Here is a 24,911-nt window from a genome sequence, read left to right as displayed (position 1 = left end):
AGGTGGAGCAGAGGATTGTGACCCCTGTGAGGAAGTGTCAGTCTCCACACTGGTTACCTCTGTGTTACTGGAATCTTGGATGTCTGCTGTGGCAGTAGAGGCTTCCCAAGTGGCCTGTATCCCTTCTGAAGTGCTGATCAAATCTGAAGGTGAACTTGTCACAGGTGCCATGCTTGTTGTCCATTCGCTGGTGGTCTTCAGCCGGTCAGAGACTCCAAGTGAGGTGGCAGGGACAGATGAAGAACGGTCACTGGTCTGTGATGTGGGGGATGCTAGCGAAGTCAAGCTCATGGCATGCGAGGGCTCCAGGGACGATGGGGATCTGATGTCGACTTCAGAGGAAGGGCTTGTCTGTGGACCCCCTCAGACGCTGTGTCCATGCTAATGGTCATGTGTGACTGTGTTGAGCCCTCAGTCCTAGTCGTTTGACTCTCTGCCTGGGAGGCCAGGGCTGAAGCAGATGTGGTTCTTGCAACCTGTGATGAAGCCCCAGGAAAGACTGTTTTGGCATTATCTGCAGACACTGTCAGGACAGGGGAGGTAGACACCATGGTGTTGACACTCATGGAAACGTCTTGTGATATTGTAGACTGAGTAGGGCCAGAGTCAGACACCTGGCTCGAGGAGATGACATGTGTCATGGAGGCCACAGTAGGACTAGCAGTGGACTGCTCATGAGGGACAGTTGTGTTCCCGGTGGCCATTCTGGTGTGGCCCACGGTGCTGGTGACCCTTGGCTCTGGAGACAGGGATGACTTTGACGGTGTCTCAAACTCTCTGGTTTCAGAAAGGCCAGGCAATGTTGTGGATATCATTAAGTCTTGACTGAAGGAAGAGGTGACAATTGGAGTGGTGCTTTTGGGGGTCTCTGAGCCAGGGAGGGCAGAGGATTGGGACTCCTGTGTGGAAGTGATGTTCCCCACAGTGGTCACTGCTGTGTGGTCAGAATGCTGGATGTCCACTGTGGCAGTAGAGGCTTCCCAAGTGGCCTGTATCCCTTCTGAGGTGCTGATCAAATCTGAAGGTGAACTTGTCACAGGTGCCGTGCTTGTGGTCCACTCGCTGGTGGGCTTCAGCAGGTCAGAGACTCCAAGTGTGCTGGCAGGTACAGGTGAAGAACGGTCACTGGTCTGTGATGTGGGGGATGCTAGCGAAGTCAAGCTCATGGCATGCGAGGGCTCCAGGGACGATGGGGATCTGATGTCGACTTCAGAGGAAGGGCTTGTCTGTGACACCCCCTGAGACTCTGTGTCCATGCTAATGGTCATGTGTGACTGTGTTGAGCCCTCAGTCCCAACCATGTGACTCGTTGCCCAGGAGGCTGTAGCTGATACATCTGTGGTTCCTGTGCCCTGAGATGAGACCCCAGAGAGGACTGTTTTTGTGGCCATGGCTATATCTGCAGACACTGTCGTGACAGGGAAGGTCGAGAGCCTGGTGTTAATACTCTTGGGAATGTCTGGTGACATTGTGGACTGAGCAGGGCCAGGGACTGACGTCCTTCTAGAGGAGATGACATCTGTCATGGAGGCCATAGTAGGACTAGCAGTGGGCGGCCCAGAAGGGACAGTGATGTTTTCCCTGGCCATGCTGTTGTGAGGCATGGTGCTGGTGTCCGTTGGCTCCAGAGACAGAGATGACTTTGACTGTGTCTCCAGCTCTGTGGCTTCAGAAAGGCCAGGCAATGGTGTGGAGACTGTGGAGGACTGACTGAGGGAAGAGATCACAATTGGAGTGGTGCCTTTGGTGGTCTCTGAGCCAGGTGGAGCAGAGGATTGTGACCCCTGTGAGGAAGTGTCAGTCTCCACACTGGTTACCTCTGTGTTACTGGAATCTTGGATGTCTGCTGTGGCAGTAGAGGCTTCCCAAGTGGCCTGTATCCCTTCTGAAGTGCTGATCAAATCTGAAGGTGAACTTGTCACAGGTGCCATGCTTGTTGTCCATTCGCTGGTGGTCTTCAGCCGGTCAGAGACTCCAAGTGAGGTGGCAGGGACAGATGAAGAACGGTCACTGGTCTGTGATGTGGGGGATGCTAGCGAAGTCAAGCTCATGGCATGCGAGGGCTCCAGGGACGATGGGGATCTGATGTCGACTTCAGAGGAAGGGCTTGTCTGTGGCACCCCCTCAGACGCTGTGTCCATGCTAATGGTCATGTGTGACTGTGTTGAGCCCTCAGTCCTAGTCGTTTGACTCTCTGCCTGGGAGGCCAGGGCTGAAGCAGATGTGGTTCTTGCAACCTGTGATGAAGCCCCAGGAAAGACTGTTTTGGCATTATCTGCAGACACTGTCAGGACAGGGGAGGTAGACACCATGGTGTTGACACTCATGGAAACGTCTTGTGATATTGTAGACTGAGTAGGGCCAGAGTCAGACACCTGGCTCGAGGAGATGACATGTGTCATGGAGGCCACAGTAGGACTAGCAGTGGACTGCTCATGAGGGACAGTTGTGTTCCCGGTGGCCATTCTGGTGTGGCCCACGGTGCTGGTGACCCTTGGCTCTGGAGACAGGGATGACTTTGACGGTGTCTCAAACTCTCTGGTTTCAGAAAGGCCAGGCAATGTTGTGGATATCATTAAGTCTTGACTGAAGGAAGAGGTGACAATTGGAGTGGTGCTTTTGGGGGTCTCTGAGCCAGGGAGGGCAGAGGATTGGGACTCCTGTGTGGAAGTGATGTTCCCCACAGTGGTCACTGCTGTGTGGTCAGAATGCTGGATGTCCACTGTGGCAGTAGAGGCTTCCCAAGTGGCCTGTATCCCTTCTGAGGTGCTGATCAAATCTGAAGGTGAACTTGTCACAGGTGCCGTGCTTGTGGTCCACTCGCTGGTGGGCTTCAGCAGGTCAGAGACTCCAAGTGTGCTGGCAGGTACAGGTGAAGAACGGTCACTGGTCTGTGATGTGGGGGATGCTAGCGAAGTCAAGCTCATGGCATGCGAGGGCTCCAGGGACAATGGGGATCTGATGTCGACTTCAGAGGAAGGGCTTGTCTGTGACACCCCCTGAGACTCTGTGTCCATGCTAATGGTCATGTGTGACTGTGTTGAGCCCTCAGTCCCAACCATGTGACTCGTTGCCCAGGAGGCTGTAGCTGATACATCTGTGGTTCCTGTGCCCTGAGATGAGACCCCAGAGAGGACTGTTTTTGTGGCCATGGCTATATCTGCAGACACTGTCGTGACAAGGAGGGTCGAGAGCCTGGTGTTAATACTCTTGGGAATGTCTGGTGACATTGTGGACTGAGTAGGGCCAGAGTCAGACATCCCACTAGAGGAGATGACATCTGTCAAGGAGGCCATAGTAGGCCTAGCAGGGGACAGCCCCAAAGGTACAATTGTGTTTTCCCTGGCCATGCTGGTGTGCTGCACAGTGCTGGTGCCTGTTGGCTCCAGAGACAGGGGTGACTTTGACTGTGTCTCAAGCTTGGTGGTGTCAGAAATGTCAGGCGATGGTGTGGAGTCCATGGAGTCCTCATTTAGGTAAGAGGTGATGATTGGAGTAGTTTCTTTATGGTTCTCTGAGCTAGGGGGTGCAGAGGAGTGGGACTCCTGTGTGGAAGTGATGGTCCCCACACTGGTTACCTTTGTGTTAATGGAATCTTGGACGTCCGCTGTGGCAGTAGAGGTTTCCCAAGTGGCCTGTATCCCTTCTGAGGTGCTGATCGGATCTGAAGGTGTACTTGTCACAGGTGCCATGCTTGTTGTCCAACTGCCAGTGGTCATCAGTGGGTCATAGTGTCCAGGTAAGGTGGCAGGAACAGGTGCAGAAAGGCCACCGGTCTGTGATGTGTGGGATGTTAGATAAGTCAAGCTCATGGCATGTGAAGGCACCAGGGAAGATGGGGATCTGGTGTGATGTTCATAGGAAGGGCTTGTCTGTGGCACCCTCTCAGATCCTGTGTGCATGCTAATGGTCATGTCTGTCTGTCCTGAACCCTCAGTCTCAGCCATGTGACTCTCTGTCCTGGAGACTATGAATGATGCATCTGTGGTTTGTGTGCTCTCTGATGAGGGCCCAGGTATGATAGTTTTGCCAGCCATGGTTATAGCTGCCATGCTGGGGGAGGTAGAGAGCCTGGTGTTCATTTCTTTTGGGATGTTTGATGATATTGTGGTCAATGCAGGGCCATTGGTTAACATCCTTTCAGAGGAGTCCTCCTTAGTAGTCTCAGTGGGCACTTCAGACGTTACAGTGTTTTTCCTCATGGTAATGCCAGTTTTCTGGGATGTGCTTTCAGATATTGTGGCAGAAACCTGGGTAGAATTCTGCTCTGCTTCTTTGCTGACATTGTCTAGCTTCCATGAGAACGTGACTCTAGAACTACTTTCCACATATGCAGGTGTGACCCCACTTGTCATTTCTGTTGTAAATAGTGGCTGTTGTGAGGTAGTCGAGCTGATTATGTTCTCCACAGGGAATGTTTGAGTTGTGTCCCCTTGAGGAACTGAGGTAGTGGTTGTGGCTGATGACACAAATATCCCAGTAGCCCAGTCAAGAGTGGGCAGAGAATCAGACTTTGCATTTGAATGGTCAGTAGAAACCACTGAAACAGGTAGAAATGTTTCTCTTCTACTAGTAGTCCAACTTGTGCTTAAAATATGAGGAGATGAGGGTCTCATCCTTTCGGTACCAGAAGTAGTTGAGATGGGCATAGATGCCGTCGTGTCTGAATGACTGAATGTTCTCATACCTGTGGACTTCATCTCTTCAGCTGAAGCATGAGAAGATGGAATGGGTAAGCTGGTTCCAGTGATAGTCGCAATGTCATGGGGAGTAGATGTAGAGCCTGATTCAGTGCTTGATGCTAAGGATGAAGTAGTGCCCATTGCAGAATTTGTTTCAGGGGAACCTGTGACTTGCAAAACTGAAGTTATTTTTTTAAAACTCCAAAGGCCTGATGTTGGGGCAGAAGCAGTTGTAGGTGACCATGTGGAAGGATGCTCTAGGGCAGATGTGCTGGTCTCTGTGGCCAGAGTGCTCACTGTCCTCTCTGAGTCAGACATGGTAGTCAGGACTGGGTTGGTTCCCATGGTGGTGATGGTGGTGGTAACATCTGGAGTGGGAGGTGTGGTTACACCCACGGTGCTCATTTCTGCAGGAGATGAGGTCTGTGACAGTAGTCCAGTCCTAGAGGGAGCATCACTTGTCACTACATTTGTGATGGCCACCAGAGTCTTAGATCCCATTGAAGGAAGTATGATAGATGGTAAAGAGCTCATTTTTCCTCCTGAGGCACTGGGGGGGCTGGTAATGGCTTGACTTTTAAAGGTCAGAGATGGTGATGTGGTTTGTTCTATGGAGGTTAGATGCAATGTGTCTGTGGTCTCTGGAGACGCATCATGCAGATCACTTTCAGTTGTCTTCTCTGACCGTGTGATAGCAGATGAATAAGCCTCACCCACAGATATACTTGACTGTTGTTCAGCTGTTGCAACAGCCACAGCTGAGGAAGCAAGTGTCCTGCCTGTAGAAGTGTCTTTGGGCAAGCCAGTGGCATGGAAGTGGGCAGCTGTGTCTGTGACAGTCCATGGAGAGGTCTCTGGTGCTTGGGTGCTGTCTGTGGTTCTGGACTTCCTCTGTGGGCTAGGCATTACAGTTGAAACTGACCCTGCTCCCTTGGGGCTAGAGGTGATGACCCTCACAGTGGGGGTCCCACCCTTGCTTGTTAGTTCTGTAGGAGATGATGTCACAGAAAGGGCCTCAGGTGGAGATGCAGTTTCAGTGGTCTCCAGTCCTGTGATGGACTCAGACTTAGGCCCCACTGAAGGGGAGGTAGCAGATATAGAGGAGCCAGTTTTCTCTCTTGTCATCCTGATGAGGCTGATAGTGGTTGAGCCTTCTGACCCATCAGAAGGGAGGGTGGTAAAAGCTGTGTCTGGATCCACAGGGGAGGCACTCAGTGTTGGGCCATTCCTAGCTGTCTGCTTTGACCATGGGCTAGCAGACGAATAAGTCCCATCCACAGATCCACCTGAAGGCCATTCAGCTGTCATTGCCTTTTTACTGAAGGCAGTGAAAGGAGTGACCATAGTGCTGACCCATGTCCTGGTTTCAAGTCCAGATTTCTCTGTCACTGAGCTTGTGGCTATCTTGGGGGTTATAACTAAACTTGTTTCAAAGTCCTGAAGGCCAGTGGAAGATGTGCTGGAGGGGAAATGTGTGTCCATTGCAATTCCCTCAGTGGAGCCAAGCCGTGTGGACAAGTCCACTTCAGTTGTTTTGGAAGTCAGGACTGAGCTGACTTGCTGGACATTCCCTGTGGAAGTTGCCTCTGGGTGGAGGAAGGACATTGTTCCTCTTGACTGGCTTGTCCTTTCTGGCGTTTCAGCGTATGCAGTGGCCAGAGCTGTAACTGGATATGGGGAGTGGGAGGTGTTATTTGTAACTACTGCCATTTCTGTAGATGATTCTGCTGGCACCGTGGTTCCTGTGGGCAAGTGAAGGAGTCTGGTGCTGTCATTCCCTGTGGTCATAGCAGTCTCTGTTGAAGTCTCTCTAAAGGAAGTTTCCACAGTGGTCCTGGTCTTGTAGCTACTGCTGGACCCCTTGGAGGTTGGATTTATGATATCTTCAGATGTTCCTGGGCTTCTGGTGGACAAGCCTGTGACTAAAACAGCTCTTCAGTTAGGAAGTTTGCAAGGAGATTTAAAAAAAGGGGGTTCTTTTGGTTTTGATTCTCCTTATAAATCTGTACATATTCTGCTCCTTTGGATGGTAGGAATCCTATCATCCATCCTTGTGTCTGATGTTGGGTATATGAGCTTGGTCTACTGCCTGCAGGGCTCCCCCTGGCATCCCAGCTTTCTATATCAGTGTGGCCTCCATGTGGACCTATGTACAACATCTCATGTCTTAATGGAGGGTAAAGATTCTACCTGGGAACAGGGGAAAACTCTCCCACCTTTTGCTCTGTTTTTCCTCCTTGGTCCAACCTTCAATCAATTTTAGTCTGATATCTGCCTTTATCCCCCAGACTTCAAAATTGTGATTCTAATTAAAAGTTCTATGGCTTGGTTTTAACAGGTTAAAGAAAGAGGCCAACCAAGGCACCTTACTTCCTATATATTTTCATGTTCTTTCACCTCTCATCAGGAAAAGGTGGAACATTTTAATGTCTAGCACAAAAGACATGTCAAATGATTGCTTTCAGGACTCAGGACAACTGTATCCATCTGCTTAAGCACCATACGTTGACACCTCTCACCTGCAGGCCATGTACTGAACATTGTAACAAGGGACAGTGTTACAATCATCTTATAATTATGAAGTGACCCATAGAATAAACTTATGACAAGTGTTCCTTTCTCCGTTCATGGGAATCCCTGACCTTAGTGACCTAGTGTCTGAGTTAGAAAGGCTCTTCACAATTGGTCAGCTGATTTGTAGAGATACTATAGCTGTTCCGAAGGTTGAAGTGATTGGTTCTTGAACATATAAATTACTAAGAAGCAATTAATATTAGAAACAGGAGTGCCTGTGTGGCCCAGTCAGTTAAGCATCCAATTCTTGATTTCTGCTCAGGTCACGATCTCAGGATCCTGGGATCGAGCCTCACATTGAGCTCTGTGCTCAGTGAGGAGTCTGCTTGAGGACTCTCTCCTTCCCTCTCCCTCTGCCCCTCCCTACTCTCTCTGTATCTAAAATAAATAAATAAACCTAAATAAATAAATAAATAAATAAATAAATAAATAAATAAATAAATTCTCCATAAAAAATATTGGCTGCTGGAGGGGAGGTGGGTGAGGGGATGAGGTAAATAGGTGATGGGCATTAAGAGGGCATGTGATGTGATGAACACTGAGTGTTATATACAACAGAAGAGCAGTTGAACTTTATATCTAAAACTGAACATACACTATATGTTAACTAATTGAATTTAAATAAGATAAGTTAAAAGATAAAAAATAAATATATATTATCAATAGCCTCTGGATACAACAGCAGAAAATTTTGATTATGTACCAGCACATGGGACCCAAGCAATCAATTATTTTACCCCAGAGACCAGTGTTAAACATAGTGTACACAGATAATCATACGTACCCAGGCTGATGGTAGTCATCAGAGATGCAGAGTCACTTGTTGACCATGTGGTGTCTCCATGTGCTCCCTCACTGAGCTCCCTGCTGGTGGTTGTCACGGATTCCTGAGTCCCTGAAGGATAAGAGGATTGAGGTGTCAGCCTAGCATTCCCTCAAGATGTGCATAGACAAGAAATGCTCTCACTAGACGCTGGCTCGGCCATGTCCTAATTTATCTCTGAGAAGGCACATTGCAAGGAAGAATTCTCTTGTTGGCATGAAGTCAAACCCACAAGATGGCCTGCATCATAATAATAGAAGAGCTTCGTGTTGATGGTGGGATTGTTGTATTGATTGGTCTCAAGCAAAAGCATTTGGTGATACTCTGTCTTCGATACCTATGATATGTGAATTCATCATTGATTGACCTCCCATGTCTGACCTACTCCAGAAGCCTCAGCAAATGCAGCGGTCATCTGCTGGCCATCAGGAGAAGTTGTGACTTGGACAGTATAGTTGGCTCCCCCCAACCCTCTATTGCTAAAAAGTGTACTCATAATGTTAGGAGGTATTAGTTATTGTGGTGAAGTTTCTATGAATGTCAGATTGATCTCTTTTGAGTTTATCCTGAGAGAACATTTAACAATCCCATTTCCGACCACCTGAGGGAGAATCTGTTTCTCCTTTTCTACATGTATTGTTCCTTTCCCATATCCGGCCTTATTCACCAAGTGCCTATGGTCCCTGCTAACCCATCTGAAACTCTTGACCACTGAATATTATTTCCAAGGAATTACGGCATAATTTAATATCTATTTTATTATTATTGTTGTTGTTGTTATTATTATTTCCCATTTTGGAAACTCCTGTTTGGCCCTTAAAGAGAAACTAAGTGCAGGGAATATTAGATTATAAAATGATAGGTCAGTCTCCAAACTCCTATCACTTCTTCCTGACAAGAGAGAACCATTTCCTTTTCAGAAAAACCTCTAGGACACAGAGTTGACTTTCTCGTGGCATCACATCTTCCAAGATGGTGGCTTTTTCTCACATAAGGATCATTCCAGGAACCATCAACCGTCCGTGATCAATTCTTATCATGATAGTTTGGAACTTCTTTCAGTAAGAGCCATATATTAATGAATATGTCCTGAACACAGAATGATCTCTTGTGTTCTTGGAGATACTTATGTTCCATATTGAAGAAACGGCAAAGAGACCTACATTCTTAGGAGAAATCCAGGTAGTGCCAATTTCTCAGACTGGTTCTAGCAAAAGCACAATTTACCAGGGATCAGAAAGCATGGTTCCTAGAAAGACAAAGCTAAGCAGCGGCTATCATACCTGCAGAGTCCACCACTGTCACAGGTGTTGAAGGGTCACTGTTCAGCCATGAGGAATTTTCATATGTGGAAAAGTTAGTGATGGACACCACAGTCCCATCAGTGCCTGTAGGAGAGACAGGTGGGTTGGATGGATATTGGTCAGTTTAGAAGGAAGGCACCTGAGAAAAATCACACTTTGGGAAACAAAGATTATTTACAAGGAAGTGTTAGTCAAAGGTTAGAGACAGGAGAACACAGGCTTGGGGTGATTTGAATACCAACTCTGCACAAGAATTGTGCCATGAACAAGCACAATGGAATAAGGTATTAATGGGCAGTAACTTATTCTCTTCTCTCCTTAATTCCAGCATCATCAGAATCCACATTAAGTCTGGAAGGTCATGGGCATCAAAGTGCTGGTCTATTCCATAAAGAATGTGCTGGTCAAAGAGGTATATGAGTGAGGCAGATGGCTGCCCAGGTGACTTCAAGTCAGATATTCTAATAGGACATAGTGGAGGGCATAGACTAGAGAGTGTCAGGAAAGACTATCAAGATTCCTGATGGGAGGGACGCCTGGGTGGCTCAGCGGTCGGGTACCTGCCTTGGCTCAAGTCGTGATCCTGGGATCTGGGATCGAGTCCCGCATCAGGCTCCCTTTGAGAAGCCTGCTTCTCCCTCTGCCTATGTCTCTGCCCCTCTCTCTGCGTCTCTCATGAATAAATAAATATTTTAAAAAAAGAAAGATTCCTGATGGGAAGCTGTTTGTTTTTAAAGATAATGACAACTAAGGTGATGTGATCAGTCATCTCAGGGACATGAGTCAGACACAGAAGCCACCAGTCTTACTGAGAAGGATCTCATCAATCAGGGATACCTGAGAAAGCTTAGTTATGATGGGCTGATTCTCATCTGGGTGAGAACAGGTGACCCCAAGAAGTTTCAAAACGTAAACATAAAAATATAGTATTCCATTACATTGTGTAGGAATCCCACTACTAGGTATTTGCCCCTAAAACATGAAAAAGACTCAAACAGGTATTTGTACACTAATGTTCACAGCAGCATGATTCTTAATAGACAGAAGGTGGAGACAACCCAGATGTCCACCTATGGGTGAATAAACAAAAGGTGGTTTATATCCACAATGGGATATTATTCAGCCTTAAAAAGGAAGAAAACTCTGACACCTACTACCATAAGAATGAACCTTGAAAACATTACACCAAGTGAAATAAGCCAGACACAAAAAGGCAAATATTACATGATTCCACATATATGAGGTACCTAGAGTAGTCAGATTCGTAGAGATGGAAGTAGAATGGTGATTTCAGATGCTGGGAGGAGGGGGAAATGAGGAGTTAGGGATTAATGGGAAGAGAGTTTCAGTTTGGAAAGATAAAAAAGTTCTGGGGTTGGGTAGTGGGGATGGTTGCAGAACAATGTGAATGTACTTAATGCCACTGAACTATATATTTTACCTCAATAAAAAAAAATGTTTAACAAATGTGATATGCATTGAGCACCTGGGTGTTTCAGTCACTTAAGCATCTGACTCTTTGTTTCAGCTCAGGTCATGATCTCAGGGTCGTGATCTCAGAGTTGTGAGATCAAGCCCTGTGCCAGGTTCCACACTGAATACAGAGTCTGCTTGTCTTTCTTCCTCGCCCTCTGCCCTTCCTCCCTGCTCATGCTCTCTCTTTCTCAAATAAATAAATCTTTTTTAAAAATGTGATATTCAGGGGTGCCTGGGTGGCTCAGTCGGTTAAGCGTCTTCTTTCAGCTCAGGTCATGATCTCAAAGTCCTGGCATCCAGCCCTGAATCGGGCTCCCTGCTCAGTGTGGAGTCTGCTTCTCCCTCTGCCTCTGCCTCTCCCCTCCATTTGTCTTTTTTTTTCTCTCTCTCCCTCAAACAAACAAATAAATAAAATCTTAAAGTAAAATAAAAATGTGATATTCATCAGGAATAGCTACAAAGCACAATATGGATGAGCAATCCCATACTCTGGGTATATGCAGGCAACTTCTACAGTGAACTTCTTCTCTACAGTCCTAGAAAACCAGATATAGGGAGCCATAGTGGCAACCATGGCCAACTGGTCATTTCCCTGCACCCAGAATCCTGAAGCAATACAAGTAAAATACCCCATAAAAAAAAGGAAGGGGCTTTCTTACCATCCTCAATGACCAACCAAGGAAAACAAACCCATTTCCAAGAAGGCAGAGGCAGCAGGTCCTTACTCATGAATGGAGGCAAACTATCACAATCAGGAACAGGTGCTTCCTAACCCAGAAGTCTCACCTCTGTGGGATGAGGCCTCTGACAGTGCAGAGGTGGATGTCCGGAGGGGTTCTCTCTTGGCTTCAGAAAAGGTTAGTGCTCCTGGTGAGGTTCTGGCCAGGCCTGTCTCCACTCCTGGGCTGGTGTGCTCCAGCCCTGGGTTTCTAGTCTCAGGAGAAGCGTGGCTAGTCTGTGCCAGGAGGTTGGCAAATGCTGATGAAGAGACCCAGGTTGAGGCCTTGGGATCTAAGGGAGAGGCCCCAGTCACTGCTGTGGTGGACAGATCAAAAGAATCAAGACTGTTGCTAATGGTGGGGGATGTGTAAGTAGAGGAATTTATTTTCCTTCCAGAAGATGAGCCGGACTGTGACATGGTTGAGCTTGTCCCTGGGTTCTGTGACGCTGCTGTGCCAGAAAGGGGTGCCCTGGCACGCTCAGAGCTCCCAGGCATAGCCGTGCTTGTGCTGTGCCCTGCGGGGGTGCCCCGTATGCTTCTGAGCTCCCTCATTGGGTCAGGTGAGGACACCTGAGCATCACCTGTCGCCCTGCTGTCAGGGCTGGTTAAACCTGGGCTGGAGCCTGAAGTGACAGTCAGATTGTTCTCTCTTCCAGGAGCAGAGGTTCTGGTCATGGTCTCAGCTGGGGAAGTAAAAGACAGGGCACTTTTGTTCACTGTAGTCACACCTGTGGAAACCTCACATCGCAAACTGGTGCCTGTGTGCCCATGTGGATTCGGTGCTGCGGCCCCATGTGTTACAGGATGGGGTAGGAGCACTGGATCTGGGGAGGCCCACGGGGTCAAGCAGGGATGGGTCAGCATTTGCCTTTTGGGGGAAGGTCTAAGACTTGTCCTCTGAGAGCCAGCTGCTGGCTGCCACGGGCTCCCTGCAACTTTTCCTGATGGGCAATGTAACTAGAATTTCTGCACTTCTCCTGAACAAACCTACATCCGTCCGGAAGACCTGCTGTGGATGTGGGAAGCTGGGGGGAAACTGGGCAATCTTTCTGACTGAGAAGAGACAAATTTGTACAGGAGAAAGGACAGGGCAACCACAGAATTTCCCTAAGATGAAAAACCAGACTGCATCAGTTCTCCCCTTCAAATCTTAGTCCTTAAAGATCCATCTTGCCTCTTCTTCTCACACTGGTTCTCAACTCGGTCTGACATTCCCCCCCAAGGAATATTGGGTAAAGGTGATGCCTTTTGGGTTTTTAGTCCCAAAAAAACCCTTTGCTGCTACCTACTGGGCAGAGGCCAGGGATGCTGCTACCAACCACAGAGGCTTGGGCCACAGTACCAACCCCCTGCAAAGAGTACTGGACCCCCAATGGTCAAGAAGGCTGAGGTCCAGAAACCTTGCCCCAGCTTTACCTCCCAAAACATCCTTCCCATCGCCTTCTGTAAGTCATAGTGACATTGTTGAGGTTCCCCAGCCAAACAAATCATAATTCTTCAGCCTCTTTCCTTTCTGTCCATGGTTCACACTCTCCTCTTTCACAAATTAAGACCTATTCATCATTCAAGATCCAGTTCAAGCTAGTGTATTCATTCTTGTGTCCTCACTGAATTTTCTCAGTGTTCTACAATGGGCACACATGACTTCCACTGGAATTTTCAGGAAAGTCTGAGAAGGAAAATAAATATTGAGGCAAAAGGAAAAAAAATGTTAAATTTCCTTACAACTTATAAGTCAGTCAGAGAAAGGCAAGTACCATACGATCTCACTCATATGGCGGAAAGGAAGGAAAAATCAAATAAGATAAAAGCAGAGGGGGAAGCAAACCATAAAAGACTCTGAGCTCTAGGAAACAAACTGAGGGTTGCTGGAGGGGAGGTGGGTGAGGGGATGGGGTGACGGGGAGATGGGCATTAAGGAGGGCACTTGATGTAAAGAGCACTAGGTATTGAATGCAACTGATGAATCACTGAATTTTACCCCTGAAACTAATAGTATACTATATGTTAATTAAATTGAATTTGAATTTAAAAAATTTTTTAAATAAAAATAAAATAAATAGAAAAAAGGAAAACAAAATTTAAAAGTTACTGTGATAATTTTAAAAAGATCATTATTCAATACAATTTTGTCTTAGAGGTGCTGTATATCAGTATTGCTACTCCTGCTCAAACTAGGATTATGGTTCTCTTTTGGGGCAAACTCCTGGAGTTGCCAATTTATAACTGTATCGTGAAAGACACATGACAGTAATTCAACATTTCTTCCTTCTTAGTTCATTTAAAAATCATTTTAGTGTCTTAGTGAATGTTTTTGTTACTCTGCATTTTTTGTTGTTGATTAGTATATTACTTTATTTTTTTTTAAGATGTGTATTTATTTATTTGTGAGAGATAGAGGCAGAGACACAGGCAGAGGGAGAAGCAGGCTCCTGTAGGGAGCCCTAGTATATTACTTTATTTATTTATTTTTTAGGTTTTTTTTTTTTTTATTGGAGTTCAATTTGCCAACATATAGCATAACACCCAGTGCTCATCCCATCAAGTGCCCCTCTCAGTGCCCATCACCCAGTCACCCCCACCCCCTGCCCACCTCCCTTTCCACCACCCCTTGTTCCTTTTCCAGAGTTAGGAATCTCTCATGTTCTGTCTCCCTCTCTGATATTTCCCACTCATATTACTTTATTTTTAAATTGTGATCTAAGTTTGGTTATCTTTATCATTCACTTTGTAAAACAGAGGTTGTAAACATTAAATACGTAGGTAAATTTCCCTATGACTTACAGCTCGTTGACAAGTCCTTGAAACAGGCAGAGTGACCTAGGAAGCCAACTGCCTTTTGGAATATTCCTCAGCCATCAGAAAGGACGAATACCCACCATTTGCTTCGATGTGGGTGGAACTGGAGGGTATTATGCTGAGTGAAATGAGTCAATCAGAGAAAGACAATTATCATATGGTTTCATTCATATGTGGAATATAAGAACTAGTGAAAGGGACCGTAAGGGAAGGGGGGTGGAATTGAATGGGGAAAAACCGGAGAGGAAGACAAACCATGAGAGACTCCTGACTCTGGGAAACAAACAAAGGGTTGCCGGAGGGAGGCGGGAGGGAGGATGGGGTAACTGGATATCCATTTGTTGCATGAATGAATCAGTGCATGAATGACTTCATCTCAGGAGAGCACAGCCTGTGCATACCTATCATGGGAATGGGATGAAAGTAAAATTCACTGGTCCATTCATATATTAAGTCTCTACTGTTCACAGAAATACTGTGCTAAGCTAAAAATGACATCAGCTTCCTTAGACACCTGTAGATAATCTGTCCTGCAGAAAGCTGCCACCTCCATCCAGAGGGGTAGAGGATGATGGAGACAGAGCTGATAAGGGTAAAATAAAAAAAAAAAAATTATTCAAAGATCTCTGTACCAGGTCCTCTCTTTACATAGGTTGCCCCAATGACTCTTCATAACCCTGTGAAAGTTCTTACTATTGAATGAATTAATATGTACAGTGTTTGTGTGGAAGGAGCCTCGGTGTCCATTGAAAGATGAGTGGATAAAGAAGCTGTGGTCTATGTATACAATGGAATATTCCTCAGCCATTAGAAACGACAAATACCCACCATTTGCTTCAACGTGGATGGAACCAGAGGGTATTATGCTGAGTGAAATAAGTCAGTCGGAGAAGGACAAACATTAAATGGTCTCATTCATTTGAGGAATATAAAAAATAGTGAAAGGGAATAAAGGGGAAAGGAGAAAAAATAAGTGGGAAATATCAGAAAGGGAGACAGAACATGAGAGACTCCTAACTGGGAAACGAACTGGGGGGGGGGGGGTGGAAGGGGAGGAGGGTGGGGGGTTGGGGGTGACTGGGTGGTGGGCACTGAGGGGGGCACTTGACGGGATGAGCACTGGGTGTTATTCTGTATGTTGACAAATTGAACACCAATGAAAAAATAAATTTATAAAAAAAAAGAAAAAATATGTACAGTGTTTGACACATAGTAAGGCACCCCAACATCAAGTCACTCTACCTTCTCAGGACAACCTAATGCAGAGGTAGTATAGACAAGATCATTTTTGTTTTCATACCCAAGATCTAGACAGCTCTCTCCAGTACCTGGAGTGTCACCAGCTATCCCACCACACCCTGTTTCAATTGAGCTTGGCATGATGGTCTCTGTAGTTAGGCAATGGAAGATACAAGGAGCAATGGTACGTATAAAAGTTCACTCTCTGAACGGAGAATTCTTTCTGAGAATGTTCTGGTATAGAGTCCAAAGCTGAGGTTACACACTGGCTTTCTGTTCTCCAACTGGTAAGAGGTGAAATCTCAAAACAGAGTAAAGGTCAGGATTGTGAAAGCCTGCTAGATCTAGAAGGCAAGGAATCTTTAGGACCCAGTAGCTCAGGTTGTCATCTTACAAGCGATTAAAGAGATGGATGCAGTTTTGGGGAATGGAGCACAGAGAGGTCTGTGGTGTATCTCACAAACCAGAGACTGGTGTAAGTTTTTAAATGCTCCCAGAGGCCCTGACAGAGATAAGACCAGTATTCCCAAGAAGACACAGCCCCCAGTGTGAAAACCCCAGGACAGAGGACAGTGGGCACTGAGCAGTCTTCTTGCAAAAAGGATGGATTGGAAGAAGCAAGGACAGGATGTTTAGCAGCATCCCCGGTGTCTACCCACCAGATGTCAGTAGCCCCTGCTCTCCAGACACAGCCAATGTCCCCAGAGGGCAAAAATTGCACCCAGTTCAGAACCACTATTTTGGAGGCATCTTCTCATTTAATATAGATTTCACAACTACTCAATCACACATTTTTTTCTCACATTATAGATAAGAATCTGGAGGCTTAAAGAGGTTACCTCACTTGTCCGGAAAGTGGCAGAGGCGGGATTAGAACCCAGGTTGTCTGGCACCAGCACAGGTACTGTTAACTGCTCTGCTGGGTTGCATCTTTGTCATCCAGATACAGGGGACAATTTAGACTCCATGATGAGGAAGAGCCATCACTCAGGGGCAAGGAGCAGAGCGTGAAGAAGCCAGATGGGACTCGGGCCTCAAACTCCCTCTTCTTGTCTGCACCAGTTCCCCCCGAGAGGACATGTGGGCAGCTGTATCCCAGCAACAGGAAGCTGGACTGTGCATGTACCAGAGCTGATGGCCAGGTCCAGGCTGAGACCCGTCCTCACCATTTGCATCCAGGATAGGAGACAGATGTGGATAGAGAAGGTGGATTGGCACCCAGGAGGGTAGAGGCAGAGGGATAAGAGCCAGGTTGTCTCTCTCCTGGCTGCTCTTAGGGAAGCCAATATTCATGACTAAGGCAGAGGAGGTGTGCCAGGCCACAGAAGAAGTGCCAGGAATGGAATAAGTACAGGAGAGGGACCAGGATGGACTGCGACCAACTTGTTGTGGTTTGCCCTTGGACTTTCTCAATTTTAGCACTTAAAGATTCACATTCCGGGAGCACCCTCAGTCTCCAGCAAACCAGGATGGCTGGGTGGTGGCCCTCCTGGGATGTGTCCTCCTGACCTGGCATTCGTGCCCCCACAACCCTGGATCTGTGATGCACTGAAGCTTCTGGGGACAGCTCTGAGATCTGAGTAGGGAGCCAGAAGACAAGGGAGCAGGCTGGTACCCACATCCAGAAGCCAGATCCGAATAGTGGCAGGGCGATACAGAGCATGGTGTTTGGAGTCGCAGCCTGGGTTCCAAGCACAGCTCTCCCCCGGCCACATGGGGGACCTTCCACTGAGCTTCTGTGCCCTTCATCTGTGCAATGGGTGGGGTAATCTGGACCATGGAATCTACTGTCAAGAGTGGGTGGGTCCCTGTAAAAGCCACTGGGTCGGGCCTGGACTCTCCCAGAAGGTGGGAAAGGCTCATTCACCTGCTCACACTGCCCACCTGGGGGCAGCCCTGGGGACATCAAGTGACAAATTAGATGCAAAGAAGCCCAGGGCTGCCCCACCTGTCTGGACCCATCACTCTCCTTTTGGGGGAGGCCACCCAATAACTGGGAAGAAAGGTGACTCTTCCTTGAGGCCCAAGGAAAACATGAACAAATCTTTCCTCTTCTTTGGGAGATGAGTCCCAAGTGGTAAAAGATGAGCTGAAATCCTGGCCAGAGCGGGTTGGACTCAGGGGCCCACCTCTTAGTTCCAAATATTCTCTGGCCATTGTCCAGGGACCCAGGAAGGCACTCAGCAGAGCGCAGTGAGATCTTTATATGTTCTATGCAGTCTTCGCCCTTGGGGAGCCCTGCTGGGAGGGGCAGTGGAGGACAGCCCCTCATTTCTCCTGGAGGAGGCACCTGGGGACCAGGAAACTCCCAGGACACCAGTAATCTTGGTCAACCCTCTTGCCAGGCAGAGGGTGAAGTCAAGGCTTAGGAATCATCCAGACACTGAGATTTGGATCCTTGCTGTGTGACTTTGAACAAAAGAATTCACCTCTCTCTGAGCCTGTCTCCTCTTCCACAAAATGGGAGACAGTAGAGGTCCCATTTTCAGCCACTCAAGGCTCAATTGAGATAATGCAGGTAAAACCCTGGCACACAGGATGTGCACAATGTAAGATGACGGTTACTAAGGTCCTTTGGGATCTCTCCAGGGGAAAGGAGAGAAAGAGCACAGGATACAGATGTGGGAGAAGATGGATGGGGCCCAAGGTGGAAGGAGAGGTAAGGAATAGATTCCCTCCAGCTCTGGAATTTTTAAAAAATTACTCTTTGGGGGCACCTGGGTGGCTCACTGTTTGAGCATTTGCCTTCGGCTCAGGTCGTGATCCCAAGGTCCTAGGATCGAGTCCCGCATTGGGCTCCCTGCAGGGAGCCTGCTTCTCCCTCTGCCTGTGTCTCTGCCTCTCTCTCTCTCTCTCTCTCTGTGTGTGTTTCTCATGAATAAATAAATGAACTAAAAAATAAAAATTTATTTTTATTTAAAATCAATTTTAAATAAAATTTTAAAAATTACTCTTTGGGGAGAAGGAAACTCAGAGAGGTTAAGTGTCTGGCCCAAGAACACTCAGCCTGTCAGTCAGTGCGAGATTTAGACTTCTTTTCATCTCTGACCAGGGATTAAGGGAGTCTTTTCCAGCATTTAAGTCAAAAGTCCTGGAGGGTGTCTGGATTGATTCCAGGGGAATCCCTGCCCTGAGTGGTGTCCCAGGCACTATGGAAATGATGGGGCAGTGGGGAGGGGGGTCAAGCCATAGTCCAGGCGACCAGCACTCCCTGGGACAGGAACAGGAGTTTACCCAGCTCAAACAGCACCCTAGCATCAGACTTGGGAGTGAGCCTTGGGGACAAAAGCTGTTAAACAGCCTCTGTTTGTGGCTACGTGCTTTGGGGACAGCTCAGGGGGGACACACCCCATCGGAGGTGGTGGGATTGTCCCATATAAACCCGCCCACCATTCAGGTCATTGTGTGGATGGATGCCTCACAATGACATCTAACCACAAAGCTCTTCCCGGGACCAGAGCCGGGCCTCCGTGACTCAGGGCTGGGGGGCTGGGGAGCCTTCCCCACCTGCTCTGGGAGCTGCAGCCTGGCCTGGGTGAGGGAAGGGCAGGGGGGCTCCCAGGCTGCCACTGTCCAGGGTCTCATGCCTGTCCAGGATGGGGAAGCCCCTCTTGACTGCCCCTCATGCCCTGGTGGCCTCTGTTTCCCAGCTAAACATTGAGGACAGTCCTTTCTTCTAGGACGAGGAAAGGAACAGGTACTTAGGCACCTGGCAGAGGATCGATGTTCCCTCTACAAGCCCCCGGATGTCTCGCACACCCAAGAGGTTTGGCTAGAAAGCCCAGACTTCCTGCCCAAGGAAGCAGCTGGGGTGTAACAGTCTGGGGGGCCAGACAGCCCAGGGGTCACAAGAGGGAAATCTTGGGTCTTCCCTCTGTAGACGAGAGAGCCTGGTCTCTCCCCACAGCATGCAAGCACACCAAGCCGGCCCCCTGCCTTTCCCAGAAGCCAGTGGGCTTCCTCCTATAGGCAACAAGCCCCCAGCTAATCCCCCCAAATGACCAGCCGGCTTGCAAAGTCCCCTTTGGGATCTAAGAACACACCTCCCTAAACCTCACAGGCTGCCTTTCTGCTTCCACCCCTCCCTGTGCCTTCCCTACCGTGCAGCCCAGATCCGCTCACATCACACTGAACTAACCCAAACACACTTGGCAGTTCCCTGCCTCCTGGCCTCTGAGTGCACAGATCTCCCTGCAGGGCTGCCCTTCCCTCCCTTCCACTAATCGTACCCATAGAAATCCCTGCCAACCCCAAAGCCACCCTGCAGCGCAGGAACTCCCCAGCCGCCAGTGCTCCTCTGCTCATCCTTGTGCCCCGCGTGACCAGAAGCTCCTGGAAGCTGGGCTCTGTGGCGGCCCCGTTTCCTACCTCAGAGCCAGGCACAGGTGCCGAGGCCAGGGGGGCAGTGCACGAAGGAAGGAGTGCCTGGCCATCTCTGCACCCATCCTGGCAGATGTTTAATGCGTGACGCAGTGGTTTTGTGAATTGGCCTGTCAGTGGGGGCAAATGCAGCCTCATCTGGCCAGCGGTGATGCAGGACTTTGCCAGAAAGCAAAAGGCCTCCTGGCTGCCCCCGGGGTGGCGGGGGTGTTGGGGACGCCTGAGCCACCTGTCCCATCTGCCCCTCCTCTCCTGGCCCCAGCCCGGCCCACTCACCTGGCGCACAGACGAGGAGGAGGCTCGCAGCCAGAGCCAGCAGGTGCCCGCGCCGGCGCCCCGGGTGTGCAGGGCCCCCCCAGCCCATGCTCCTGCCTGGCCGCCCCGGCCGTGCTCCTCAGCCCTGAACAAGTCCCAGTGACTGAACCTGGCCCAGCCCAGCCCTGGCTCCTGGGAGGGTGGTGAGGACACGCCTTGCTGAGCTTCCCAGAGAGGCAGGGCCCGCCCTGGGGGAAGCAGTGGTTCGTTGCCGGCAAAGGTCAGCTGGCATTTCTCGGTGCCCACGTAGTAGCTAACAGCCACAGAGAGACACCCTCCATGGGGAGAGGCTGGAGGGGACCCCCACCCGCCAGCCCCCCGGACCCCGAGCCTGCTGTCAGACAGAGAGAGACCCACCAGGGTCCATCTGGGCTTAAGGCCAGACAGGGACCCAGGGCAGGGACCTGTCCCCTTCTTTGAAGCCCCTGACTTCCACGCACACCTTCCTGCTCAGGGGCTGGTACCACCAGACTGGAGCTGGGTGGACCCTCCCTGGGGGAGGCACATCTGGCTCTGAGCGCTTTGGAATGTGCGGGAGTGGAGAGGAGACTGCACTCCCACATGGGAACTGCCCGGCTGCCAGGGGAGCCAAGGGCTGGGCCTGTTGCACCTGTGCGCCCCGGACCACCCCCGAACCCCGCGAGGCACACGTGGCCGTCCTGGGTGTCCGCAGTCCCTCACTCGCAAGCCAAATGCTTCTGCTGTCCCTGCCCGGGGCAGAGAGGAGCATGGGAGGCTGGCAAGGGCTGCAGGGAGGGGATTTGGGATACTGACTCCTCCTTGGAAACGCCTTAGGCTCCACAGGCTTCTTACCACCCCAGGCTTTGGGCTGGACACCCAAAACTGCGTCTCTCCTGCCACCTGCCCAGTGCAGATGGCCAGAACAATCCTCTGTAGGTACCCCGTACTCCTCAGTGGCCCCCATCCACTCCCCTTTTGTTTTGCACTTAGGAGCCCCCCATCCCCCACTCATTCCCCAACCCCCCTGAAGCCTCTAACAGCCTGACAGGTGGGTTGATCTTCTGAACCAGGGGAAAACACAGGCAGGTGCCCAGTGTGAAGGCGGTGGGCAGGGGACACCCTACTGCGTCTTATATCCAGAGCCAAACTCCATGAGCCCGTGGTAATCAAGGCAAGCTTATCAGAAACCCCCAGGTCCTTCCACGTTCAACGAAACTTCCTGCTAACCTACTCTCTTGTCTTCTTTTTTTTTTTTTTAAAGGTTTTATTTATTTATTCATGAGAGACACAGAGAGAGAGGCAGAGACATAGGCGGGGGGAGAAGCAGGGTCCCCCCACAGGGAGCCCAACGTGGGACTTGGTCCAAGGACTCCAGGATCACACTCTGGGTCAAAGGCAGATGCTCAACCGCTGAGCCACCCAGGTGTCCCTGTCTTCTTGCCCTGCTCCCCATTCACACACTCCTAGGACAGAGGCAACCCAAGCCCCGACTCTGCTCTGGGCATGCAGCCTGGCCGAGATGTACAACCAATGAGTTTACAGGTGATCAAGCTGGAGTGGCAGCGGCATAGAGGCTGAGAGGAGACACCCGTTTCAGACTGGGAGGGGAGAGGGAATCAGGGAAGTCTTCCTGAAGTAAGTGCCACGTACACTGAGCTTGAAGGATAAGCTGGGTCGGCTGGGCGAGGCAAGATAGAGAGAGGGGTCCAGAGGAAAGACACAGTATTAGCAAAGACTGAAGGCGGCGGGAAGGGGGCCTCTGTCTAGACCCCCATTGAGAGTTCTCTACCCTGAGGCACCCCTTCCCTTCTTTAAGTAAAACAATCACAGAGAAACAGAGGCCAAAGGGGAAAGGAGAAAAAATGAGTGGGAAATATCAGAAAGGGAGACAGAACATGAGAGAGACTCCTAACTCTGGGAAACAATCTAGGGGTGGTGGAAGGGGAGGAGGGCGGGGGGTGGGGGTGACTGGGTGATGGGCACTGAGGGGGGCACTTGACGGGATGAGCACTGGGTGTTATTCTATATGTTGGCAAATTGAACACCAATAAAAAATAAATTTATATTAAAAAAAAAAAAAGAAACAGAGGCCAAGGTGGTGGGTCCTGTTAGAAGGGGATCACCGTATACACTCCCCCCACCTCACAGAGGGGACAACAGGGCACCCAAGAGCATCAGATTAATGACAGAGCTGGGACCACACCCCAGACCTCTGGATCCCCCAAACTGTCCTCATTTAAGCAATTCAATTTTTCTTTCTCTAGTAGGTGACAACAAGCCCCCCTGAGCCCCATCAGTATCTGGGAGCTGCCCTGCTCTCCACGGTGCACACAGGGGTTAATGGGTTCAAGTTCACACTGGGTGATCACAGCTACTGTTTACTGAACACCCAGCTATGTGCGGACACGGCATCCAGTCATCACCAGGACACTGAAGCTGGGTCTCACCCTCACCTCAGTTCTGTAAGCCAACGGCTGTGCGCTGCTCCATGGCGCAATGAGAACCCCAAGGCCTAGGGATTTGCCCAAAGTCACTCAACTAGCATCTAACAAAGCTAGGATTTAAACTCAGTTTTGATCTAGAACAGTGCTTCTTATCCAGGGGTGATTTCTTCGCCCTAGAGGGCTGTTGACAATGTCTGGAGTCATTTTTTGGTTGTCGTGACAGGAAAGGGGGCTGCTACTGGTATCAAGTGGGTAGACGACAGAGATGCTGGTGGAAATCCTACAGTGCCCAGGACAGCCCCCCAACGCTGAACTATCCAGTCCTGGGTGTCAATAGTGTCACCGATACGAAACCCTGGTTCAAAGCTGGGCTGTCGTCCAGCAGAACCTTCTGTGATAATGTTCAGATTCCACGTCTGTGCCACCGGATGGGGCCCCCCACAGTGAGCCACATGTGGTTCTCCAGCATTTGAAAGGTGGCTGGTACAGTTAACGATCTGAATTTCTAATTTCGCTTCATCTTAATTTAAAAAGCCAACTCTCCGTTTGGTCAGTGGAAAATGTGTGCTTAGGCTTGCAACACCTTGGGCATGTGCACGTACATTTTCTTTTCTATTTTTTTTTATATAATTTATTTTTATTGGTGTTCAATTTGCCAACATACAGAACACCCAGTGCTCATCCCATCAAGTGCCCCACTCAGTGCCCATCACCAGTCACCCCCACCCCCCGCCCACCTCCCCTTCCACCACCCCTAGATTGTTTCCCAGGGTTAGGAGTCTCTCATGTTCTGTCTCCCTTTCTGATATTTCCCACTCATTTTTTCTCCTTTCCCCTTTATTCCGTTTCACTATTTTTTATATTCCCCAAATGAATGAGACCATGTAACGTACCTTTTCGATGGGAATTTTATGAAACATAAAGGCAGGTCAAATCGTTTCATATGAAAAAATCTAGCATCTGAAATGAAATGAGCTGTAGTTGGAAATGCATGCTGGATTTAGAAGACACGGTGTGGGGAAAAAAAGAAACGTAAACCATCTCCTTGGTCATGTTCACACTGCTTACTTACTAAAATGATAAATATTTGGATATATTGGGTTAAATAAAATATCTGGTGAAAATTGATTGCACCTGATGACTTTTTACTCTCTTAACCTGGCTACTGGGAAATCTACAATTACATATGTGACTTGGGGCCCCTTCCTATTGGATAATGCTGGTCTGGGATCCTATTGGATAATGCTGGTCTGGGATAATGCTCCCCACTATAAATAATTGTTTAAGATAATAATACCATTATTGTTTAATTGCTGAATCTTAAACGCCTTAACAAATAAATACCTTCACCTCTCTTTGCTCTGTCTCCCTCGTCTTGGTGGTTCCTCCACCATGAGGTGGCATCCATGGTCCCCTGTCTACCTCTGAGGGTGTTCAGATGTGTCAGCAGGAACACTTGGGAATTAGGGGTGACAGGGCAGATGTCTGGGTGTTCTCCTTTCTCAGAGGCCTGCCTGTCCTTCTGTGGGTGTGTGGAGAGAACGGTGGTATCAGAGAGGAAGTGAAACAGCCTCTGGCTCCTGCCGTCCCCAGACCAACAGGGCAGAAAGAGGGAGGAGAAACCCACAGTGTCATCACGGAACCAGCAGGAGGAGTGGGTTTCTAGGACAAGAGAAAATCCTCCATACAAATGTCATAATCAAGGAGGAAGGAGAAGCTCCAGAGAAACTGTTGGGTGATACTTGAGAAAGGAGTTTCCATGCAGAAGGATGACAGATTGTCCGCTTAGAAGGCAATGACAAGTAGAACTCCAATAAAAAAAAAAAATACACACACACACACACAAAAAAGGCAATGACAACAGCAATAATAATGTTTACTGACCACCTATTGTATGCCAGGTATTAGGGAACCAGGAAGAAGGGTGCCAGGGGCTGAGAGTGCTAACATTAAACCACAGCCTTAACACCCAGCATTTATGCAATGTTTTCTCTGAGCCCCACCCTTCATGGACTGTAACAGTTCATTGGGTTCTCGTGGTGTCTCTATGAGGTGGTGTGGCCATCAATCCATTCCACGGAGGAAGGAACTGAAGTACAGAGGCCTTGCAGTGAGGCACTATATGTTTCCATTCACAACAGGTTCGAGAATAGGCAAGACTAATGGATGGGGATGGGGATGGAAACTAGAATA

At 48.9% G+C, this 24,911-nt stretch overlaps 1 protein-coding gene across 1 annotated transcript; it reads right to left on the bottom strand.

The window, feature by feature from the left end:
* Positions 1-287: 287 nt before the first annotated feature.
* On the bottom strand, positions 288-20,426 carry LOC125753166 (mucin-16-like). Its single transcript, XM_049098220.1, has 4 exons — positions 20,275-20,426; positions 9,363-9,467; positions 8,041-8,151; positions 288-6,604 (listed from the first exon to the last, which is right to left on the bottom strand). Exons 1-4 carry the CDS (start codon positions 20,360-20,362, stop codon positions 288-290), a joined length of 6,621 nt encoding a protein of 2,206 aa, XP_048954177.1. The 5' UTR covers positions 20,363-20,426.
* Positions 20,427-24,911: the final 4,485 nt, after the last annotated feature.

The sequence above is a fragment of the Canis lupus genome, chromosome 20 (assembly GCF_003254725.2).
Source record: "Canis lupus dingo isolate Sandy chromosome 20, ASM325472v2, whole genome shotgun sequence".
NCBI classification, from domain to species: domain Eukaryota; kingdom Metazoa; phylum Chordata; class Mammalia; order Carnivora; family Canidae; genus Canis; species Canis lupus.
Note: the sequence above shows the minus strand (reverse complement) of the source record. Positions and strands in the feature narration are given on the sequence as shown.